Source organism: Fringilla coelebs, assembly GCF_963513975.1.
Source record: "Fringilla coelebs genome assembly, chromosome: 5".
Classification (NCBI taxonomy): domain Eukaryota; kingdom Metazoa; phylum Chordata; class Aves; order Passeriformes; family Fringillidae; genus Fringilla; species Fringilla coelebs.
The window spans coordinates 10,996,168-11,017,502 of NC_140033.1; the positions used below are offsets into that span (position 1 = coordinate 10,996,168).

The following is a 21,335-nucleotide window of genomic DNA, read 5'->3' on the forward strand; positions in this document are numbered from 1 at the left end:
TGAAAGATTACTACATTTAACATCAAATTAACCTCCAGATTCCATAGGTGGCATAATAAAGCCAAATAGCAAATTTCCCAAACCACTCTTCCACAGTGTTAAGCCTCTTAAAAATAACTACATGTTTAATGACAGCTGCATTTTACTGAGAGACTTCAACCACAGACATGCACAAGACCACGGGGCTGGAAAAGACTCCACAAAGGTCTGGTTTTTTACATACAGTACACTTACAATATCCTGCAGGATTTTCTTAGGTAATAGAGAGAACTTCTTTGTGTCATGCTATAGAAAGCAGTTTGCCTGCACACTCTTCATGAAGAAATCAGAGGAATGGGGAACTGGAAGAAAACAGAGCTCAGGCTGCTGAGGGCCAAGACTGTCCCCCTTAGACAGGGGAGCGCCTGCAGCATTTCTTCCATTTTCTGCAGTGCTCGGACAGAGAAGCAGGCTCCTGATGGAACAGAGATATGGAGCCTTACTACAGCTTCAGTGAAAACTAAGTGTGTGGCTCCCACCAGGACTGCATGGAAATAATCTTGGAGCTTTTCTAGAGAAGTGGCCTAGGTGGACAACTTTATCTCTGGACAAAGATTGATCTACCAATGCAGCACCTCTACAAGGAAACATCCCTGCTGGCTATGCATCAGGTCAGAAAAAACAAGATTATCTGTGAACTAGCAAGGCAAATTAGCTCACAATTTTGTTCAGTGTTAATATACAAATACTTAATAAACCACTAGTTATAAAATTCCAAAAATTCTCCAACTGAGGGGGCTAAGAAAAATATTAATTAATAAAAAAACCTAATGCTTCTAGCCCAAAGATTTTACATTTACTCTTGACTTCCTATCTTCTCATTTTTACTACCTAGTTACCTCCACAGTGTGGATGCAAAAAAGATTTCCATCAGCACATTTAATGAAAAACATTTCTTTCAAGCAAGGCACAAAATTTAGATTTATTTGATTAATCCCAATTTTTGTTTTACATTAAGTACAAAAACCAGCTGGAACGTAGGTGTAAATACAATCCACAAAGTAGTTCATTGAGATTTAAAATCATATCCAGAACCGTAAAGCACACCTAAAAGCAGCCCAGGATATACAGATTGCTTACCATAACTGCTGAAAGAGCTCAGAATGTATCAACATATTTAACAACCTCCAGCAATAAGTTATCTCCTTTCTAATCTTTCATTTAAAAGGCATTTAGCAATTCTGTACCTAACAAAGAAAGCATTAAAGAATGAGAAGGGCAGGTAAGTTTTACTCAAGCAGAGGCCTAACTTAAACACATACACAATTAAAATTTAAACAACAGAACAATGACTTCAATATTTTGAACATTCCAAAGAACATAAATGCTAAGATAATATAGAAAAATAGCCACAGGCTCCAAGACTTATTTACTTCTCAAAGAACTTATGGTGTACTGTAGCTGCCTGAAATATTTTAACAATTATAGAAAATTTTATCTCCAGGTTTGGTATGTTTGTGTTTTCTAGATGACAACATACATTTAAGACAACCATCAACTTATTTACATTTAGAAGCTTATTCCTTTTAAAAACTGTATTAAAAAAATCAGTTTTGGCACTATCCCTAAGGCAATGGATGATAGGTACCTAAGACAGCAAATCACATAATGAAAGCATAACCAGAAGAAAATCATCTTAAATTTATAAGAAACTGTGAGGCTATAATTAAAGAGGAAATAAAAAAATCAGCACTTCTAGCTCACTAAAACACCGTACCCAAAACACTGAAGATTCTTGCTATACGCAACAGGAATTTGCTTTAACCTGTGAAGCCCCCTTGTCTTGTGGGAGAACACAATCTTTCTATGGTTATTAAGTTATCCAACTTGTTTTATTACCAGAAAATAGCAAAAAGGTTTAAGGAGAACATGAATTTATGTTTTAAGTAAGCAGAAAAAAAATTACTCTGAAGTCAGCTGTCTATTTAAAACACCCCAAAGGTAACTTTTCCATTCAATCCACAAGTAAACACCACAGCATCAATTTTTTTTTATTGATAGAAATAGTTTTACAACTTCCTTTTTGCACTTCCATCAGCTTCAGTGGTAGCTGACCCTTAAACAATTTCCCAGTGTTGCCACATTTCCATTGCAAAGACTGCAAGCCTGGATTTCATAAACTGCGGATTTCATTTAAATTTTAAAATAATCTTTGTGTTTATCCTAAATTTATAAAAAAGATTTTTTTTCAAAACTTAAGGCAAAAAAATAAGTTTATTGGTTATGTTTCTTTAAGTCTGAGAAGGTGTATGAGGCTATTTAAATATCAAAAAAGCTAACGCCATATACAGTATTACCAACAAACATAAAGAATAAGGCAGCATGCACCCTTAAGATGAAAAGAAAATTTAATTTTACAAGATGTTTAAATAATCCAAAGGCAAAAAGTGTCTGTCTCCTCTAAGAGTATCTTCATAAAACATGGAAATTTTAGAGGAATGTTTTAGAGGACATCAAGTTACTAAAATATTCCGTTCAACGTTTATACAAATACATTACTACAACTGTAAGTTTACATACAATCAAATGACATCTCAGTGTTAACTAATTACTTAAATTTACAAGACAAACATAAATAAAGCTGTTAAAACAGGCAAGTACAGTACTGATCTATCATTGAGCACAATGCATTTTGTACTTCTTTCACCTTGAAAAGAATCAGATTAGAATTGTGCGAAGTCTATCTCCAAACCTAAAAATAAAATAAAAGAGAATTAAGTATATCTATGCAGGTTTTACACAGCGTGGGCATATTCCAAATGTTTAAGTCCTGTTTTCAGGCATGTAATTTACCATTTAACAACCTTTTTGTCTGTTCTCAGAAGAGGCCACAGTCTTTAAGGTTATTTTTAATAATGACATCAGTTACAGCATCAAAAACAAACTGCACATTTTTTGTGTCTGTGGCACAGGTGAAGTGAGTGTAGATTTCCTTTGTGTCTTTCCTCTTGTTCAGATCTTCAAACTGACACTGAATGTAAGCAGCTGCTTCTTCATAAGTGTTTGACCCTAGAAAAAGAAAATTGCTCAGTAAGCAGATTTCCAACAAAGGAAGAACAAGATGCACACTATCTTTCAAGGAAGAGGTTCTTTGGAAACAGTTAACCTAAACCTGAAGAGGAGAAATTCCACAGCCATTGCCTTAAGATACCATTAAAAAAACCTCAGAAGGAGACCTTTTGAATGTATTTGTAATAATAAAAGCTTAGCACTCAATTCAGTTCCAGGTGCAGGAATAGTCTATTTACTCCAGTGCCAGAAGAACAAGTCATTAATGAACCATCACTTTTCCCAGGTCAGGATATTTTGTTTCCTTCATTTAAGTTACTTGCTTTAAATTTTTATGTTTTTAAAAGCTTTTGGGTTTTCCCACACTCAGTTACAGACACTTTGCATACACATTTCTTCCAAGCTTTTTACTTCCAACATGCTATTTTCTGTCTGAAGTTACAATGAAAATGATACATAAAAATGCTAAGACTTGTTAAATGAATTAATGCTCTTTTGCTGTATATTTCCTGAATAAGCCACAATATCGAAATGTATGCACAGTCCCTGTTCAAAAGTCTCTCATGTATCTCAGGAATTCCTACTTACATCAAAGTACAAAAGAAGCTTTTTATTTTCTTAGAAACAAGAACAAGCTAAATAAATGAGCCTGAACAGTTGCAGCAATAACAAGTAAATACTATCAGTGGACCAGCATATTTCACCTCGTTAAAAAGACTTAAGCACTGTTTTATTTGTGACCCATCAAAACAACCCCTATCTAAATTTTAGGTCATAAAAATATTTTAGATGCCTGAAGTTATAGAACTCCTCATGATCTGTGCATGGAAAATTAGGTATTTTAACAAACAAAAAAAACCACCTTGACATTTGCACCACTCAAATACCTGCATATTCAGGGTAGCAAATAGTGAGAGGACTTCTTTTGATTTTTTCTTCAAAAAGATCTTTCTTGTTCAGGAACAGAATAATAGAAGTGTCTGTGAACCATTTATTGTTGCAGATACTGTCGAACAATTTCATGCTCTCATGCATCCGATTCTGTAATTGAAAAAACAAAGCCATCACTTTCTATTTTATCAGACTTCAGTAGTAAAATAAGGATACATATTTTTGATTGCTTACAAATGAACCAGTTACCAAACTAAGTTTTTAGCAAACAAAATCACATTTTACTGCAGGGACATACAGAGAGGCCAAGACTACCACAAAGATCACTTACACAAGCAGGGTTTAAGCAACTACTTTTTTCTCATTTCCAGGTTTGAATTTTCAATATTTCAGAATTTTTTGTGTGTTTTGACATTTTGCAGTACAGATATTCTACAAGAATTGCTAAGTTATCTGAATTTGTCTCAACACTGATTAGATCTTCTGGAAACTGAAAATAATTCTGCACCGAGCTGATATTCCAGAATAAGGAAGAAAGTTCTACAAAGCTAGAGAATCAAGTAAGCAGGTATTTTAACTCTTACCATAATATTTAACTCTGTAGAAAAATTATCCAACATGTAAGCACTTTGGCCAAGTTCCAGTCATTTAAGTAGCAGGATGCTAGCTATGACCTTCTTTGACACTATATTTGACTTGAAAGGTTTTCTTATTTGTCTTTCCTCCCCAAATATTATTTTATAGAAAGTTGCAGAATGCAAGGAAGAGCACAAAGTCTGTTAATGATTCACATACAGAGGGGTAAGCATCACTTCAGACCACTCAAGATAGTAAAATGCACTCTGTGAACAGGGACACGGAAGGAGTAAACTCTTGAAAGAGGAGAAAGGAGTCGAGGGTGTTGGAAAAGAAAAAGAAGAGAAACATTTCTGCAACTAAGACAAGAGATTGGAGAAACACAGTTAGAAATAAAGAAAACTGAAGACTGAGAAAGGAAAGGAAAAGAAAATGTGGTAAAGCAGATACAGGTAAGTAAAAAAAATTCTTACTATGTACTTCTAGCATCAATAAAGAGAATAAAATGTGTATTACTGACAACGTATCTTCATTAATGTATGCTTCCTTTAAAACTTTAAAGCTTTTCCTTGAAAAGTGTAGCTAAAAGAATGCTTATCTTAGTATTCCTTATGAGAATATGAGGAAATACTTTGGAACCCAAAAGCATGAATTCTATCACCATTTCAGTGAGACCTTTTGCACAAACCCCATTCATCTTATAAAGCAGTAATACTTCAAAGACCCATTTACAGCTTTCTTTCAAAGCTTAGCTCCTGTGCAACAACTATTCCCTTCTTCAACATTATGGTACTTGCCATTTCCTCGTCTTCAGCCAAGACCAAGTCATAATCACTCAGAGCCACACAAAAAATAATTGCTGTAACACCCTCAAAACAATGAATCCATTTCTTCCGCTCTGATCTTTGGCCTCCAACATCAAACATTCTGCAAAACACAAGTAAAAAGCAGAATGAACTTTGGAATTTTTAGCTTTCTGAATATTAACTAACAAAATCTGGAATTATCAGCTGTGTAAGTCTGAGAACATCATCTTAAAAAGAAGGCAAAAAACTCTGTATCTTGTATTTTCTCAGTATACACCTCAATTTTAATAAAGCTTTGAAAGTCCTCCTATATATTTTAGAGAACATGAGAAAGTATGAGATGAAAGACAAACAAAATTAACTACTTACAATATTATACTTCATTAACAAAGTTAATGGTAATCTGTATAAAATAAAAATATACAGTTAGCTTTACTAAAAAGTCCACCATAATAAAAGATACTGATCAAAGTGGACGGTCAGTCCAGGAGAGTTTTAGCTCCTCTCTCTTCTAAGTCGAATTACAACTTAAATCTGTTCCTCAATTGGCCATATTTAAATGGAATATTTTTAAGAGATTATTTTAGAAGACAAAATAAGCATTATATAGTAAAAATCCCCCTCATTTTCCCTCCAATAAATGCATTTTCTGAAATGCAATTAAGTTTCCCATTTGGCACTTCCTGAAGCTGACTTGTGTTTTTTATTAGCCCCCTTTCCTGTTTTCCATGAGTTGCAAGGTTGCAAGTACAGGGCAGGTAAAAAACCCAATTGATTTAATATTAGTGCACTACAGAAACACTGTAAATTGCACTTGAAGGGATTCAATTACAGCTGTTATTTTTAGATATCTTCAAGTGTTTCAAGTTGCTAGGTTTTAATTTGAAAAAAAAAAACCACAGTAAAAGTAAGTAGAAAGGAAAACAAATTTAAAAAAAAATCCTTTGCTTTCTCATAGAAAACTGTGAGAAACACTGTAACCTCTAACAAGGTCTTATATTTGGAAAAACTACTGCAGAAGTGACAATGCTCACTGTCCTTTTAAGGTTCTACATTGAGATAATGCCAGGTCAAAAACTCTTGAAAGATAATTCCTGCTGAAAAACACATTCCTTAGAGGTGCTCCTTACCTTCAGAAAAATCTTTGAAGGGAGGTCTTTGGACATCAATCTATACAAATGTGAGCCAGCCACCTACTATTCAGTTCTCAAATAATTAGCAATGGCTGTGCCCATAGAATATATTTTGTATAATACTGTACTTTGTACTGCATCTTAATAATTAATCCCTTAAATTTTAGTAATTACTTCTGTCAATTCTAATGCTGTGCTTTGTAAGTTCATACTGAGACCTGATTTTTCATAAGAATTAACACTTCTACCAAAAAAGTGTTCTTTGAACACAAAACTAGTAAATAATCAGATTCAACTTTTGGACTAGGCTATAAAACAGGATGAAGATGACTCGCTATTTGCAAATCAGACTGAATCAATAATCAAAGCTATGTTAATTGCTTTAGAGAAAAGGCTGAATTGAGGCCCAACCTGAAGGAAACTAAACACACAGAGTAGACCAGGAGAGAAAATGAAAGAAAATGATTCTGTGCAGCTAGTCATCCCTATGTACCCTTGTCTTAGTATAATCAAGCCTTTCATGTGTTTGGATGATCTTAGAAGTTCATTTCAAGGTTATTTAAGAGTATACTGCAGGCCCTCCCAATAACTCATTAAGCCTATTGCCTAAGGCACAGGTACAGATGTTTGAATGTACAATATTACAGCTAAACAATTCCACAGGCCTGGCTCAAAGACACACTTTACAGAAGTGTAACCATATAGTCCTTGTAACAATCCCAATAATCTGTAGAGACTGGACCCATCTACAGTAGGGAACAAGAAACATTGGAAAATAAGTGAGAAGATGGAGAGTTCCTGAGAATACTGAAGGTTCTCTCTTCAGGCTTGGCCAAGGACAACTTTTCTTAGGTTTGCAAGAGATTAATTACCATTTATTAGCTATTCTTTTGTGGATTAATACAATCTTGTATTCTTAAACCCTAAAACAAGGAAAGAAAACAGATTTTTCCCAGTCCTGAAGCACCCATATTTCAGTATTTGCAATGCATTTCCATGAAAAAAAACTAATTCTATGAAGATACTAAAATATACAATACAGACATGCTGAACAATTTCTGCAGAATCTAAATCTATATTTCAAGTGTGTTTTACTGAGTTTTCTTCTTCTTCCTCATCAGCAGGAGGTAGAGCATGCTGATGGCAAACACTATCTTGTGTTTTCACCTTGAATGTTGCATGTGCGTCAGGGCAAACTTTTTCCAAGAGCATATTGTGAGAGGACAAGGGGGAATGAGTTCAAAGTGAAAGAGAGTAGGTTTAGATTAAGTATTAGCAAGACATCCTTTATTGTGAGGGTGGTGAGGCACTGGAACAAGATGTCCAGAGAAGCTATGGATGCCCCATCCCTGAAAACATTCAAGACCAGATTGGATGGAGTTTTGAGCAACCTGGTCTAGTGGATGGTATCCCTGCTCACTGCAGCAGGCTTAGAACTAGACAATCTTTAAGGTCCCTTCCAAACCTAATCATTCTCTGATTCTGTGTCTTTAGACATAAAATGCTCAAAATATTATCATTATTTTCTAAATCTCGCACCACATAAAACTAAGTTACATTCTTTCATCTACCAACCTCTAAAATACTACCTTGGAGTACAGGACATTTGAATTCATCTCTTTGGGAAAATGGCTTTGCTCTTTCATACAACACCAGCAAACTCTTATAAACTTCCAGTTCTCCAACAGAATTTAAAACAAGAATCCAATAGAACAGCTATTTAACATGGCAGAATATGTAATACTTTGTTCTCAGATTTAATTAATATCAAAAGTATCCTTACAAAACATTTTCAATATGAATAAGACATTTATTGGAGCTCCAACAACTCTCACATACCTTCTGAAAATTGAGTCAAGCACAAGTATTTTTTTTCCATAAAAAGTGGGGGAATCATAATTAAGCTTGTGGTTAGACAAATCTGTTAAATTACACCATTGAATGCCATATTTCATAATTTTACAGGAACTCTGATGGACAGATAACCATGTATGATTTACATACTTAAAATGAAGATCCTTGAAAGTAAAATGAGTTTCCACTATTCCAGTAGTTTTCACTCTAGTCCTGAGAACATCCTGTTGAGTTGGAATGTAGCTGGTTTGTGCTATCCTGTCCAAGTCATTCAAGTAACTAAAGGTAAAAACAAACACTGCTTTCAGTTATTCATAAAACAGCAACAAAATAATTGCAAAGAATTACATAAGTTTAAAGTCCATTCATTACACTGTGCTTGAATTTTATAATAGTTTTCTCTGAGACACAAGATACAGTATTCTACTCAAATGTCCAAGTTTTTTCGAAATAAGCTTTTGAGACATGATGATATTTCATCCTAGTACAAAGAAAACTTAAGCAAGTTATTCCATTACAAAGAATTCTTCTTTAGAAATTCTGAACTGCAAACATGGTTCCATAAACACCCATGTTATCAGCACTAATCATAACATCTTCCTCTTTGCAACCTATTGAACTGCAGGTTACTTTGAACCATAAACAAAGCCCAAAATCACTCTAATTGATAACAGTTATGAGAAGAATAACTCAAGTGTTTTGGCCAGAATTAATGTGTCTAAGAAAGTGCCTAATATGTAATAATTAACTTTCTATTGAGATTTCCTAATTGCATGTATTTTTAAGAAAGAATATGCTTTCATTGCCAAGCTCCTTGCAATGTAGGCCAAATCCAGTGTTTCCAAAAACTATACAGCTCTTACTTGTACTTTTCCCATAGTAAATAAGGAAGGCATTATGTTTTACTTTCTGTGTAACAAGAACTTAACAATTTTACAGATACATTTATATGGCCAGAAGAACAGTTTTCTTATGAAACTTGAGTCACAGTTGTCTAAAAAACAAAATAGACCACAGAAGGTTAGCACAGGAGAGTATGCGAATCACCAAATGAAGCGTTCCATATGGAAAAAAATTTATACAGCTGAGAAACAACTTCAAGCGCTACAAAATACCTCAGAATCATTAAAAAAATGGCACTACAAGGCAACATTACTGCTACTGCCACTCTACCATCTTGCATTTCCTTCAGGACTCTTTTCCTTGACTGACTTACCATTACTTACTGCCACATCATCTTATTTTTGCCTTCCTAGTTCCTTAATGTTTTATTTCCTTACTTAAGTGCCCTAGCACAAAAGATACATTCTAATTGTTTCCTGGCTCAGCAGATTTCCAATGGAGACCATTAATTAACAATGAAAACATAGCAATGTTGAAAAAGGAAAAAACTATTATGGAAAAAAGTAGTATCCTTGGCGATAGAGATCATGTAATTACATTTTTTTTGGACACATTCAGATACTAAAAAGACACTTTAGTCATGCTTTTGTAATAGAAAACCTATTAAAGCACCTCAAATCAACCCTTGTGTGCTTTAAGGGAGTGAAACACAAGGTCAGAACGTGACAAGTTCGTAATTACACTATGCCTTTTCCTTTCCAACCTCAAAGCTTTGCTGCAGCATTTTGACCCAAGCAGACACTATCTTTGTCCAGACACTTCTGTGGCTTCCATCTACGTGGGAGCAGAATCCGTCAAAACATGACATCTCATACTGCTTTAGCTACTATTTAGAAGGCAAAGAGAATCTTGTATATCACACTGTACTTACTAGGCAGCAGAGTCATTGAGCTGGTACTCTCGAGATCTGTTGAAACAGGCTTGAACCCCGGTGTCTTTCCACAGTCTCTTGATAACTCCTGCAAGCTCTGAAGTCATAAATCCTTCTTCTGCTGCTCCAGCCAACACAAAGAGCTGACGAGCATCATCCTTCAAGATGGAAACAGGGTGAAGAGTGAAATATTGAGAAATACAACAGAAGTATTATCACCTAAGAACTAGATTCAGCAAATGCATTACTTAACCTGGTAAATGCGAATGTAACCAAACAAAAAATGTGAAAGAAAACAATTTATTTCAATGTTCTGCATTGGATGTTAATTCCCACATGTTTTTAAAACAGGAAAAGACTAGTAATCAAATTTATCATTAGCTGACAAAGCTTCTGGTCTGTTTATAACTTGAGCGAGGTTTTTATAAACAGGACTAGTAACATGTTTTGTGCTCAAAACTAAAGTTAACCATATTTGCTCATAAAATACCACATACTGGATAAAATGGTTACAAATATAAACTAGGCCCTTCAGAAGGATAGCTGTACAACTGAAGAAAATACATTAAATGCTTAATTTTAATTAATTACACAACTTTGAAAGTGACAAATAATCACTCTTCCCAAATCATGCATCTCAAGAATTACAAAAACACTTCTAAAAACCTTTCCAGATAAATCAGCTACAAATATCTGCAGCCTTAATTATTCTACAGAGACAAGGTTCTCTTGGTAATGCAATATGAAACAAGCATCAAGGTTTTTAAGAGCAAATGCTGGATTTTAAAACTATATATAATAACTGGCTTTGAGGCAAATGAAATACAGAATGTATATCCACCATTCCCCTTTTATCAGCATTTGACCAGTTCACCAGCAACATCCAATTTTGACTGAGCAACAAAACTTAGTATTTTATTTTCTAAAGTATTTCTATTATATTTAGACCTTTAAGGCACTGAAGGAACGATAGCAGATGGGTATATGGAAAATTCACATTAGTACTCTCCTGTGGGCAGCTGCTTGACCTTGGTTATTAGGAGAACATGATCCAATGCCAAGGTACGTTAGCCAAAAAAATCAGCTTGTAACAACTACCCACAGCATGTACTGTTTGTCCAGTAATTAAAAGAAAGAGAACAATGAATTTGGAAAGGAGGAAGGAGAAAAAAAAGAGACTCAGACATGTCAGCTAGGAACTGAAAATGTTACAAGAAAGAGGAGGATTTAAAAAGGCAACATATAAGGTTATTCTCACAAAGCCTAAGTGAAGACACATATGCAAATCTGTAGAAAAATCTGTCACTTTGCTGTTCCAAAACAAAGCTGTGGGGAAAAAAAAACCCCATTTGCAGGATAAGCACAGAAAGCAGTGATTGTTCTAAAGATACTGTCCACTGTAGACTTAAATAATCAAAGACTGTGTGAGCTAACAGGGAAACTGTTTACAGATGGATTGGGTAATACTGAATTTCAGAGGTTGAAAACAAAAGGCTTGCAGTTCAGTGAACTCAAGCCAAGCTTGAAGAGATTCAAACATTTATATACACATTTGTAGGTATACATATGAAGAATAGGTTGTTGATGTATAGTTGAAAGTGTCCTTTGAAAGCTAGAGTAGGTAGAAATCTAAAACAACATTCATCAAACAAAAATACTAATTGCTATACATACACAGAACAAACTGTGACCAAATAATAAACTTTAACAGATTGCACTAATAATTACATATAAAATCTAGAGCTGTAAAGATCAAAGGGTTGGATAGTCAGATTTCAGGAGCTTTAATTTGAACTCTATGCCTGCATAAAAGAAACCTGAATGACAGTTCTGGTCTTGAATACTATTTGTGGATGCAAATGCACAACCTACAACTCACAAAAGCAGCGCATCTTTAAGAAGGGACAATATATTAAGACACATAATGGAAACAGCTTAGAAATGGACAATTTTGTCACAAAAGACAATGACATTTATACCTAAGATGGTCTGACTTTCATGTATGTCTACATGCTCTCAAACAGTGGAGTGGGGAAAGGGAAGGTAGAACAAGATAATTGATTTCAGCTTTTTTAAAGGCCAAACATTAAAATAAAAAATGATCTCTGTTATCCCATCTTCCTTTTGCTAAAATGACAACTACCACAGACACCACAAGTGAGGCAGTATGCAATGATCAAGCCCTATTTTAATTATTCATCAATGCTAGATACTTTCCTACAGGGGTCATTTTTTTAACCAGATTCCATACAGAAGGTAATGCAAAATAACCAATTTAACAATCTCTCCAAACGGTGCAAATCTCACATTCCGAAAGTGGTCCACAGGCCATCAAAGTACTTTCACTAAATGCTTCTACTTAAACTATCCTGTAGCACAAAGCAGGATACACCAGATTTACACCTGATCTGCTGGTGTTACCTGTGCTCCCTTGATTCAATAACTTGAAAAAAGACAACATTCAGCTCACTGCTCTACCATTATGACAGAAATAAGAGTATATGATTTTCAAAGATACCTTCCCCCATTTAGAACAAAACCATCAGAAATTTACCTCATAATTTTAAGAAAAATAATCTGAATGTAACAGTTTAGACCAGGAGTTACAATTTTGAGCTATTTTTTACGCTAAAGACAAAAAAATTAAAACAAAATTGAAAATAATTAAGGTATGAACATAGTAGTACTAACATCTAGCTCCTCTGAAAAAAAGAGTTTGGACCACCAAGACCTGGCTAAGTACAAAGGGATGGACAGCCATTTTAAGCTTGTTCCTGACACAAGCTTGTCTCATAATTTATACAGCTCTCTGAAGTCGAGAAACTCAGATGACTTAAAACTGACATCATATATAATATGGCCCTCAAAATCTTCTTGTTAGTCATTTTATCTGCTAACACCTAAATTTACTCCTCCTCCGTTTTCTCTTACTACGCATTCAGTAACATAAGTCTACCATCTGCCTCTTTCCAGCATCAACTGCCAGACTCCAGAGAGGACTGCACAAACACTGAACTAACAAGTAGTGAAATACTGTCAGTGCTCTGGAAAACTTTGGTCTCAAGGGCAGACTACAGCTAACACGAGAGCAAATGTAGAAAGGAATAACCAGTGAAACTGAAGCTTTTACTAGTTTTACTAGTTCAGTTACAACTGAAGAGATATCTGGTAGAATTAACATATGTACATAAAATAATGGCTATAATTGGCTGTCAGTTAGATTTAGACTTCAGATACAACTTTATGACTCACTATACATAATTTTACAAACATCTTCCTTATGACAACCATACATACTGCACTTCACAAGGTTACTGAATGAATACCATCTAACATTTATAAACTGCTTTTCAAACAACCAATAAAATCTTGACAATTGTCAAGAATGAAGCATCTACATAGTTTTCTACTTTTAAAAAACCCTCCTCTCCTCCCAAACTGTAATCCCACCTTATAGCGATGGAAAGAACTTATGACAAAATATTCCTGACTACCTTACATATACTTATGAACATGTTCATGAATAAAAAAATCCTTCCTCCATCTTTTCTGTGAGACAGCCACAATGTGGCAAGTTCTGCCTTCCAAACCAGTACTGGCGAGCATTGTGCACTGTGATTTCTGATTTCTGTGGAGAGGAGATAAAAGCATACACCCTGAACCAAGTTAAACTGCTGTTCAAACCAACAACTCTGGGGATCAGTTTCAGCACTGAAGTACAGATTGTATAGAGTCTTGTAATGAGAGGACAAGCAAAAAAAAATGTAAACTGAGCATTTTACAGAGATATTCCAAACATCTCCCTGCCTGACCAGATGTGGATGTAATCAGGGTCACCACAGGTAAGAGCACAGGATTAGGACTGCAGATACCAATAGGTGGAATGGCAAATAAACTCAGAGATTTGCATGTGGGACATTAGATGAAATAGGATGGAAAATGTACAAAAAAGCTTAGGAAAAGGTCTCATTTCTTGGGAAAAATCCCAGGATTAGTATAATGAAAAAATGGGATCCCAGCAGCAGGTTCATGCCCATGTCTCTTTGAGCAAAATAAAGACCCCAACACTGAAAATCAGTATGAAACAGGATTCAGCTCAGAGGCTGGCAATGCTTCAGGAACTGTTGTGTCTATGATCTAACAGAGAAGTGCAGAAGTAGGTAAATGCCTCCCTATTTAAGCCGTATTTTTCAAGGTGCCTAACTTAAATTACCTAGTTTAAGGTGCCTAACTTAAATTACCCCCAAGTCCATACAAATAGTGACATGACTGTGGACTCCATAAGATTCAGCTGTTTAGTTCTCCAAATTTAGACAGAATTCAGAAAAACGTATCTAAACCAAATAGTTGTGAATCAACCCAGTGCTGACTACTCCACAGGTCACCTTGTGTGTAAAGGCCAAAGGCATTTAGTTATCAAACACTGTATCTCACAAAGATTTCTGAAGGAAATAGCATGGATATTTCAGCTGTATGTCTGTGTGTGTACATCAATACTCACAGCTCTGACTGGATCACCAAAGTCTATCTTCAACCTCCCCATTGCTCTAATGATAGCAATAATGGACTGAATGGTATTACTGTAGACAACAGCTTTGTACTGTTTACATTCTTCTTCTGAATAACCAGCTTCATGGATAATCCTATGGAAGAAAAAAAAAATAAATTTTCTATCCAAATTAAAAAATATTTATCTATCACAGTATTTCACCACACTTACTTCATTTGCTTGACAATTGTGCTTTTCCCCGATTCCCCAGCTCCTGAAAAACAAACATGAGAAAATTCACCATTAGGCTTTTACTAATCTTTGAAAATACATTTTGATTCTACACTTCATGTATTTAACCAATATAAAAACCTTCAACAGGTTACAACATGTTGAACATGTTACAAACTGATTTTTAATATAAAAATGCACCTTCATCTGGAAATTTCAAAATCAAGCCATTTTAAGAACAAATCTCAGTTATAAAAAGCATTTTCTTTTACAGAAGTGAGCATAATCTTTACACAGTCTGCTGGTGTTTCTAACGCGAACAGGTGATAAGTTGCTCAACTTCAAAGGGATCTAAAGCTTAATTCCTCTGTCTTTTTAATCTAACCAAACCCCTAACCAAACTCCATTCTTCACACTGTATTACTTGTCTTCCAAAACTGCAAATGAACACTTTAAAATTCTTCAGGACTTCAGGCCTTGTACTGTCTTGACTCTTGCATGACTAAACCAACAGCAGGCCTACTTTTTGTTAGAACAGATGGCATGAGGTTTGCCAGTTAACCTGATATCATTTTAAGTGCTTAACAACAACAACACTAAACAAAAAGCTATGTTAAAATACAAAGCTTAGAAAAACAGTATCTCTGTGAACAGGCAGGGAAAAAGATGCAGTTTTTAAAGTCTCAACAATCTATCTTTAGTCTGCTTCTTACCCTAAAAAATATGTGGAATTCTTACAGCTGCAGTCTAATCCCTTTAGATAGCACACTCCCAGTTTTTCTGTAACTTGTGCTGAATTCTCCCTCTCCCAGCTCCCCTTTCTCAATATAGCTTTGCAGAAGCGAGTACGATCTTCATTCACTCTACAGGTATTTCTAATGCAAAGAGATCACCCATTGTCCAACTCCAATATAACCAAAGAAAACCCTGACCACAGAAAGGCACTGACAAAGGCTGTACTTATTTGTCTCCAAAAAGAGGGCAAGAACCTGACGCATGACAGTCAAATTCATCTTTGACAAAATAAAGGTTATTGAAAAGTGCCAACACAGGTTTACAAAGTACAAACTGTACTTACTAAGTTTTCATGAGGAAACAGGCGGGTTTGGGGGTGAAGGACACTGAGCAGATGTAATTTACTTTGACTCTAGCAAGGCTTCCAATGCCACTGTCCATGGCAGCCCTTGTACCAAGCTGGATAAGTACCAACTTCAGGGTGTCTGAAAATCTGCCTACACATCCACACTTAAAGGCTTGTGTCAATGGTTCAAAAACCTAACTGGAAGGCATTTAGGCAGTCTCCAGGATACAACATTGGGCTAGCACAGTTTAGCATCTTCACCAATGACCTGAAAGCAAAGGCAGAATGCAATGACATAAAGGTTGCAGCTGACATTAACCTGGGAGGCCAGGAAGTGGTTGCAAGTGTTAGATAATAGGTGCTATTCAGAGGGTTCTCAATATGCTACAGGACTGAGCTGAGCAGTCTTAGAACACAGGCAATTGTGAAGTCCTGCAAGTGGCACAGAATAACACATCCAACACATCAGATTTGGGACTAATGGGTTAGGAAAACTGTGGGGCTCAAGAAACTGAACAGTCAGCAGTGGGGCCTTGTGGTGATGAAGGTCAACCACACTACAGGATGCTGCCCTGGGTCTGTCTGGGACAAAATTAAGTCCTCACAGCAGCTCTTATAGTGCTACACTTCAGGCTTGTAGCTAAACCAGTGCTGGTAACACTCATTAGTAAGAGAAAGTGATGGGTCTCTTATAGCTGAAAAATGCATGCACAGCATTAAGGTATTTTCTCTTTTCCACCATATCCCCAGCCCTAGTGAGTAGGCTGGGTATGGACAAGACCTTGAGAAGGGATACTGCCAGGACAGCTGACCTAAGTCAACCAAAGGGATATTCCATACACCATGATGCCATGCTCAGCAGTAAAAACCCAGAGAAGGGAGGAAGAGGGGTAGTCATTTGTTGTTACAGTGTTTGTCTGAACATTTTTTTGTTATAACCTTTGGAAGTGTGATTATAGTAAAGGGTCTGGGACATAATTCATAGAAGGAGAAGCTGAGGGAACTGGAGTTTTTTAGCCTGGAGAACAGGAGGCTCAGGGGAGACCTCAACACTCTCTACAACTACCTTAAAGGAGGTTTTAGCAAGGTGGGGTCAGTCTCTTCTCACAGGTAATAAGTGATAGGACAATAGTAAATGGCCTCAGGTTGCACCAGGAGAGGTTAAGACTGACTATCAGTAAAAAATGCCTTCATCAAAAGCATTGTCAAGCATTGAAACAGGCTGCTCAGGAAAGGGGTGGCATCACCATTCCTGAAGGTATTTAAAAACTCTAGCTCTGGAACCGGGGGGCATGGTTTAGTGGTGGGCTTGGTAGTGATGGGTTAACGGTTGGACACAATGACATTATAGGCTTTTTCCAAACTAAAGGATTCTATGATTCTTTCCACACAACCATTACACATGCCAAGGCCCTGCTTTCCAGGAAGTGGCCAAACACCTGCCCCCCCCCAGTGAGAAGGAAGGAATTAATTCTGCTCTTTGCTCTGCTACTGTGTGCAAGCCATAGTTTTCCCTATTAAAACATCATTATCTTGATCCATGTATCTTCTTGCCTTCCTTCTATTTTCTTTCCTTATCCCAAGGGAGAAGAGAGTGATCACACAGCTGTGTGGGTGTTTAGGTTTACCCTGGCCAACAGCTTCCACTGCTGCAGTGGCAACAGTGCAGACAAGTCAAAGGACACTGTTCATCCCCAGCAGTCAGCATTCATTATGCTGTATCCAAGTACTGTATCCAATTCTCCCCCTCAGCACCCAGTAAATGAGATAAGACAAAAAACAGCTGAAGGTCATTTAGATGTTTAGAGGGCACATAACATTCAAGGAAAAGCTACAAGGAACTGGGCATTTTAATCCTAGAAAGATTGGTGTGGGGAGAAGAAGGTTGGATATCTGTAAATTTCTGTTCTTTCCGTAGCATCCACTTAAGACAGCTTAAAGCAGAAGCAAGCTTGTCAGACCTACACAAGAAATTAAGGCAATTAAGAACCTCTAGCACAGCCAATTTCAGAGAGATAGGGGAAGGAGGTGCAGGGAATCTGCTCCATGAAGAGGCTGTACTGCCCATAGAGGAAGTAGAAACTCAGCCTTGGAGATCTTCAAGATTCAACTGGACATGACAAGGCTCCAAGCAACCTTATCTATTTTGATGTTAGCTTGGCCTAAACTAGATGACTTATCTATTTTGATGTTGAGCCAAGGCCTAAACTAGATGACCTCTAAGAGGTTTCTTCCAATCTCAGTCTTTTATTTCTGTAGAACAGAGCATTTCTATACTTAAATACTAAAAGTGATCCTTTTAGGATATTCCTCTTAGTAAACCAAATACTTCAGGACAGGCTCAGCCCAATTTAAGACTGGCTGTCAAAGGTTGTCCCACCTTCTCCCCAGCACTGCTACTGATGTGGTTACACCTTTCTTCCTCCAACACCACAGAATAAGTGCTGGCACCAAGAGGAGACATTGAGCTCAGAGGAATAGAGCTAACGAATAGAGCAGGCCTGTCACCATCAATCCAGATTGCTTAATGCCATCTTTAGATCATGTCAAAGGAAAAGACTTAGTTTTTTATAAACTGGCAAGTTACTTTACAGAGCAGCAGTAGTTAAGAATCTGAGTGGCCATGGAAGAACATTAATATAAACAGAAATCAGACACCAATACAAAAGTCAGTTGTTATTTAGACACCTGAAGCATTTATAAACCAAATAATCTCAAAATAGCTAATTATGCACTTAAGCACAAATAGGTGACAAAGATTTAAAGCTTAGATTAATTAATGAAATTACTATAAAATGCTTTGGATTAATATTTTTATTTAAATTTGAAGATGTTATATTCCCTGCATTCAACAGCAACTTCAGAGATATTAAGAAATATATATACTACAGCATTTACTTTACATAACCTCATAAAATGTTTTGTTAAAAATGTATCACATTTGACTAACCAAGAAAGTCAATGTCAGGGCTAGTTACAGTTAAAGAATTTAATTATTTTTGTCATACACTTAATATTCCATTTTTTGAGTCAGATGTGCATGTTTCTCTATGGTGTTAGAATTCACATGCACCAAATAGCTACAATTATCATAAAAGCATTCTCAGTAAAATAACCACAAACACCCAAAATACACATAGAATAATTAAGTCATTTATTACAGAGTACCTAACATCAGCAGTGAGTTCCTGGAAGGTGCATTCCCCTATGTTATTTAATGGAAAACAGAAATGGTTGTTTGGTTTGGATTTTTCCTTTTACTGTGCAGTGAAATGACTGCAGCATTCCTAATAATCTTTACAAAGCAGACAGGAAAATTTCACCTTACTCATTGAACCATACTGAAAGGAAATTCATTATTTTTGCACTCCTGAATGCAGAAGTCTGCCAGGTTTTCTGACAGATATACTTTGTAAAATTCCCTCCTTTATCTCAGCATAAATAAGTTGCCCATACAGCAAAATGAGAACTAACTCTGGTTTAGAAAGTTTTAGACAGAAGCAAGCAGTATTAAATATTCCATGTAACAGCTGTGTATAAAATCTCAGCACTAGCTATACTGTCACAACCAAACACTACCTAAATTTAGACAGACTTGATTGAATATTCCTCAAGCATCTAGTAAATGATGCTATTTACTGCTTGCTATTTGTGTGATACTTGATTTTAGATCACTACTGTCAATAATTTGAAGATTCTTACTGTCTCTGTTACGATTTATTTATAACAAAAATATTATTTAAAAGACATGACAGCTTCGCTTAGACTAGAAGAACAGCAGCATGGAATTTCTGAATTTAAAAGAGTAGTGGGCATTTTTTGTTTGTTTACTTTTAAATTGAAATTTCAGTTAACTGTTTCCATTTTCTGTTAGGTCATTACATTAATGGAAGTTTTCATAACTGATTGGTCCTTTCTTCCTCTTGCACACTTTATGTCTCTCATGTGCTCCTCAAAAAGAGGGCTACACAATCTACAAAAATCTAATTTAAAGAATTTTAAAACTTTTTTTCACATAGTTGAGTAAGAATATAACTTGAATGAAATCCAATACTCTTCTTACACCTGCTTGCCAGGAAGCAGGTAAATCCTTATGCTTCCTTATGCAGACTGCGAAAGTATGGGAGCAAAGCACATCCAACTTAAATAGCAAAATTTCCTATTATCCTCATAGATTCTACTATAATCTAAAGGGTCTTCTGCATCACTCAGGCTCCACCCTCACATGTCATTATTTCCCAGCTAGTATTGCACTATCCAGAGCAGTATTTGCCTGGATGCAGCATGAATTCTGACAGCACTCAATGAATTCAGAGCCAGCACATAAACCCAGGCCTGTGACCAACCCTACTCCACCACTCACAGCACAGTGAAGTTGATGCTCAGCTAAAGAAGAGGGACTGAGCTCATATTATGATTTTTCTTTCAAGGCCAGCTCTCTACTTTGGAAATAGAAAAAAAAAATCAAAGCATTGTCATGTTAAAAAAAACCCCAAAACCCAAACAATCAAAAAACCACTTAACAGATCAGTCTCAATGAATCTTCCCCTTGTAGGAACCAAGTAAGACAAGCAGAGCTCAAACAAATTTAAGAAACAGCTAAAGCAATATTTGATTCTCCAAACTGTGAATTGGTCAATTCCAAAAAGTAATTTTTAAAAAAATTAAAAAGACTGGGTTGGACTCAATCTTAAGGTTCTTTTCCAACCTAAATGATTTTATCGCCCTATGACTCATTACTATGAAATTTTAGCAAACACCATCTTAAACTGAATTATCTTTCCAAGTGGAGCAAATCTGCGTTTAAAATGAATTGAAACATTTAATAATTTGATTAAAATTAACAGGTAAGCAAAAATGTTGCTTTACACTACTTAGAATGTCTCATGACTTATTATCCCACACGCTGCCTACATAGGAGGCATTCCAGAACTATACATTCCTGGAGCAAATGTTTTACACAACCATGTACCAAAAGGAAGGGCTGAGATCTTAACAGCAACATTTCTAACCTGCGACACATTTGCTAATTGGTTACTGAAAAAAACAATCAAATACCAAAGTAAAAAGCAAGGCAAACTTCAAGTTCACAGTATCCCTCTTTGGACAAAATCAACTCTCAAGTACAACTATTCCTAATAGAATAAATATACTCCTCACAATACTAGCATAGAAAAAAAATGCAGAGTAAATGAAAAATAACTTAAGCATTAGATAAAAACTAAGGAGAAAAACTGGGCTGGCTTTGAAATAACACTAAAGAAGTCAGACTACGGAACAGAACCCACAAAATGTATACAGACTTGTATGTTACCAGAAGAGAGTTCAAGTATGAACAAGAGTAATTAATTTAAAACTTTCAACAGATGTTTGCCAGCTTTTAAGCCTGTAGAATTGGACACTTAGACCAGATTGACTTAAGCATAAAGACACACATGAAATTTAAAATAAA

The 21,335-nt window shown here is 35.9% G+C and overlaps 1 protein-coding gene across 2 annotated transcripts in view; it reads right to left on the minus strand.

Annotated features, from left to right (window-relative positions):
- Positions 1-2,234: 2,234 nt before the first annotated feature.
- The window catches only part of GNAI1 (G protein subunit alpha i1), a 32,003-nt gene continuing 12,902 nt past the window's right edge, over positions 2,235-21,335 (minus strand). The window contains exons 2-9 of one of the 2 annotated variants that reach the window (XM_084206469.1): positions 14,803-14,845; positions 14,584-14,725; positions 10,083-10,240; positions 8,459-8,587; positions 5,313-5,442; positions 3,936-4,089; positions 2,833-3,048; positions 2,235-2,731 (exon numbers count right to left, since the gene is read on the minus strand). In XM_084206469.1, the coding sequence (XP_084062595.1) occupies positions 2,858-3,048; positions 3,936-4,089; positions 5,313-5,442; positions 8,459-8,587; positions 10,083-10,240; positions 14,584-14,725; positions 14,803-14,845 (947 nt within the window). In that variant the 3' untranslated portion in view covers positions 2,235-2,731; positions 2,833-2,857. Of the gene's footprint in view, positions 3,049-3,935; positions 4,090-5,312; positions 5,443-8,458; positions 8,588-10,082; positions 10,241-14,583; positions 14,726-14,802; positions 14,846-21,335 lie in introns of both variants that reach the window. The other variant, XM_084206468.1, reaches the window with a different exon arrangement.